Genomic DNA, 2703 nt, shown 5'->3' on the forward strand with positions numbered 1-2703 from the left:
GAGCTGGGACCCCTGCAGGGGATGGGGAGGGGGTTCTTGGGGCACCCCCCAGGTGAGGTGGGAGTCAGGGGGCTGGGGAGAGGGGAGGGATCCCATCCCTGGGACAGGAACCTCCTCCCAGATGAATCAAGGCTCTGGGAGGGGGGATCCCCGTCCCTGGGACAGGAACCACCTTTCACATGAATTACGGGCATGTGATGGAGGGATCCCATCCGCAGGACAGGAACCACCTCTCCCACATGAATCAAGGCTCTGGGAAGGAGGGATTCCATCCCTGGGACCACCTCCCCAAAAAATCAAAGGGCTGGGAAGGGGGAATCCCATCCTTGGGACAGGAACTGTCTCCTGCAAGAGTCAAGGCTCTGGGAAGGAGGGATCCCATCCCTGGGACAGGAGCCACCTCCCAAATAAGTCAAGGGGCTGGGAAAAGGGACCTGAACCCTGGGGAAGGAACCATCTCCCAAATGAATCAAGACTTTGGGAAGGGGGGATCCCATCCCTAGGACAGGAACCACCTCCCAAATGAGTCAAGGGGCTGGGAAGGAGGGATTCCATCCTTGGGACAGGAAGGAGCTGGGGAGCAGGAGGTGGGGTGGGATGATCTCACCTGTGCTCCCCTGGTGCCGGGGGGGCCCTGAGAGCCCCTGTGCCCCCTCCCAGGTGGTGAAGGTGTTCGGTGAGGACGGCGCCTGCCGCTCTCTGGAGGCCTCGGCGGGCACCACGGCGCGGCAGCTCTGCGAGACCCTGGTGCGCAGGACGCGGGCGCTGCACGACCACAGCTGGGCCCTGGTGGAGCTGCACCAGCACCTGGCCCTGGGTGAGCTGCCCTGGGGGTGGTGGAGCTCACAGGGGTCCCAGGATGAGGGAAGAGATGAGGATCTTGGCTCCAACAGAAGGCTGGTTTATTATTTTGTGATATATATATTATATTAAAAGGAAATGATATGTGTTGAAACTATAGTAAGAATAGAGTATGGAATACTCTATTCGTGTAAGAATAGAGAAAGGATTCAGGAGAGGAGAGGAGAGGAGAGGAGAGGAAAGGAAAGGAAAGGAGAGGAAAGGAAAGGAAAACAATAAAATCTTGCGACTGACCAGAGAGTCCGAGACAGCCAGACTGTGATTGGCCATTAATTAAAAACAACCAACATGGACCAATCACAGATGCACCTGTTGCATTCCACAGCAGCAGATAATTATTGTTTGCATTTTGTTCTTGAGGCCTCTCAGCTTCTCAGGAGAAAAAGGTCCTAAGGAAAGTATTTTTCATAAATGTGTCTGTGACACCGGGGGGCACAGTGGGGCACTTAGAAATGACTTTGAAATGCTCTGGAATAGGACAGGCATTGTTAGGGAGGAAATAGGAACAGGAAAAAAGTTTCAAAAGGTGGCCTTGCAAATAAGACTGGATACTTTGGAGAAATAGAACTGTGAAAGATGCACTGTAGTAGGACCCGTGGGGTGTAATTTTAGATGATTGGCTTTAAGGCATTTACAGCATGGTGTGGCAAAAGCTGATAGGCCAAAAAACACTTATAGTGTATTGTAATTAGGAAATAATTGGCTGTTAATTGTGATAGTGTGAGTTATAACATCTGTATTGCCTCACCCTTCCCATGAGACTGAAAACAGAATGAAAGTTTTTAAAACACCTCTCAGTTACCCCATCTCTGGGTCAGAAAAGGGTTTAATTCCTGGGACTCCCCCACCACCCTGCTGACCCCGTGGGACCCCCACCACCCCCCTGTCCCCCCCAGAGCGCTGCCTGGAGGACCACGAGTCGGTGCTGGAGGTGCAGAGCTCCTGGGCCCCGGGTGCCGACAGCCGCTTCGTGTTCCGCAAGAACTTCGCCAAGTACGAGCTCTTCAAGAGCAGCACGGTAGGTGGGCACCCTCTGGACCCCCCCTTTGGGCACCCCGAGGGGTCTCTGCTGAGCCTCTGTCCCCCAGCAGCTGCTGTTCCCCGAGGTGATGGTGTCCAGCTGCCTGGAGGCCAACAAGAGCATGGCGCACTCCGAGCTCATCCAGGTACGGGGCACCGTGCCCAGCTGCGCCCCGGGCACCTTGCCATGCCCTGGGGACCCCGCTGTGCCCCTCAGCCCTCGTGTCCCCACCAGAATTTCCTCAACTCTGGGAGCTGCCCTGAGGTCCAGGGTTTCCTGCACCTGCGGGAGGCCGGGCGCAAGGTCTGGAAGCGTTTCCACTTCTCCCTGCGCCGCTCGGGGCTCTACTACTCCACCAAGGGCACCTCCAAGGTGAGGCCAGGGGGTCCTGGGGAAAGGGGGGATGGACGGGGGGTCCAGCAGGGCCAACCCTGACACCCCAAACCCCCCAGGACCCCCGGCACCTCCAGTACTTCGCTGACCTCACCGAGTCCAACATCTACTATGTGACTCAGGGCAAGAAGCTCTACGGGACTCCCACCGAGTTCGGCTTCTGCATCAAGGTGGGTGTCACAGACATCTCTTATGAAAAATCCTTTCCTTAGGATTTTTCCTCCTGAGAAGCTGAGAGGCCTCAAGAAAGAAATGTAAACATTGATTATCTGCTGGTGTGGAATGCAACAGGTGCATCTGTGATTGGTCTCATGTGGTTGTTTCTAATTAATGGTCAATCACAGTCCAGCTGCCTCTGACTCTGTCTCAGACACAAGCCTTTGTTATCATTCCATTCTTTTTCTATTCTTAGCTAGCCTTCTGATGAA

General features: G+C 54.9%; 1 protein-coding gene across 1 annotated transcript in view; it reads left to right on the plus strand.

Annotated features, from left to right (window-relative positions):
- The window catches only part of GRB7 (growth factor receptor bound protein 7), a 12885-nt gene that overhangs the window by 5502 nt on the left and 4680 nt on the right, over positions 1-2703 (plus strand). Inside the window, exons 2-6 of the mRNA XM_005430399.3 lie at positions 661-817; positions 1758-1879; positions 1950-2027; positions 2117-2254; positions 2335-2445. Coding sequence (XP_005430456.2) covers positions 661-817; positions 1758-1879; positions 1950-2027; positions 2117-2254; positions 2335-2445 — 606 coding nt within the window. The remainder of the gene's footprint in view (positions 1-660; positions 818-1757; positions 1880-1949; positions 2028-2116; positions 2255-2334; positions 2446-2703) is intronic.

This window comes from Geospiza fortis, unplaced genomic scaffold (assembly GCF_000277835.1).
Source record: "Geospiza fortis unplaced genomic scaffold, GeoFor_1.0 scaffold992, whole genome shotgun sequence".
In the NCBI taxonomy this organism is placed as follows: Eukaryota; Metazoa; Chordata; class Aves; order Passeriformes; family Thraupidae; genus Geospiza; species Geospiza fortis.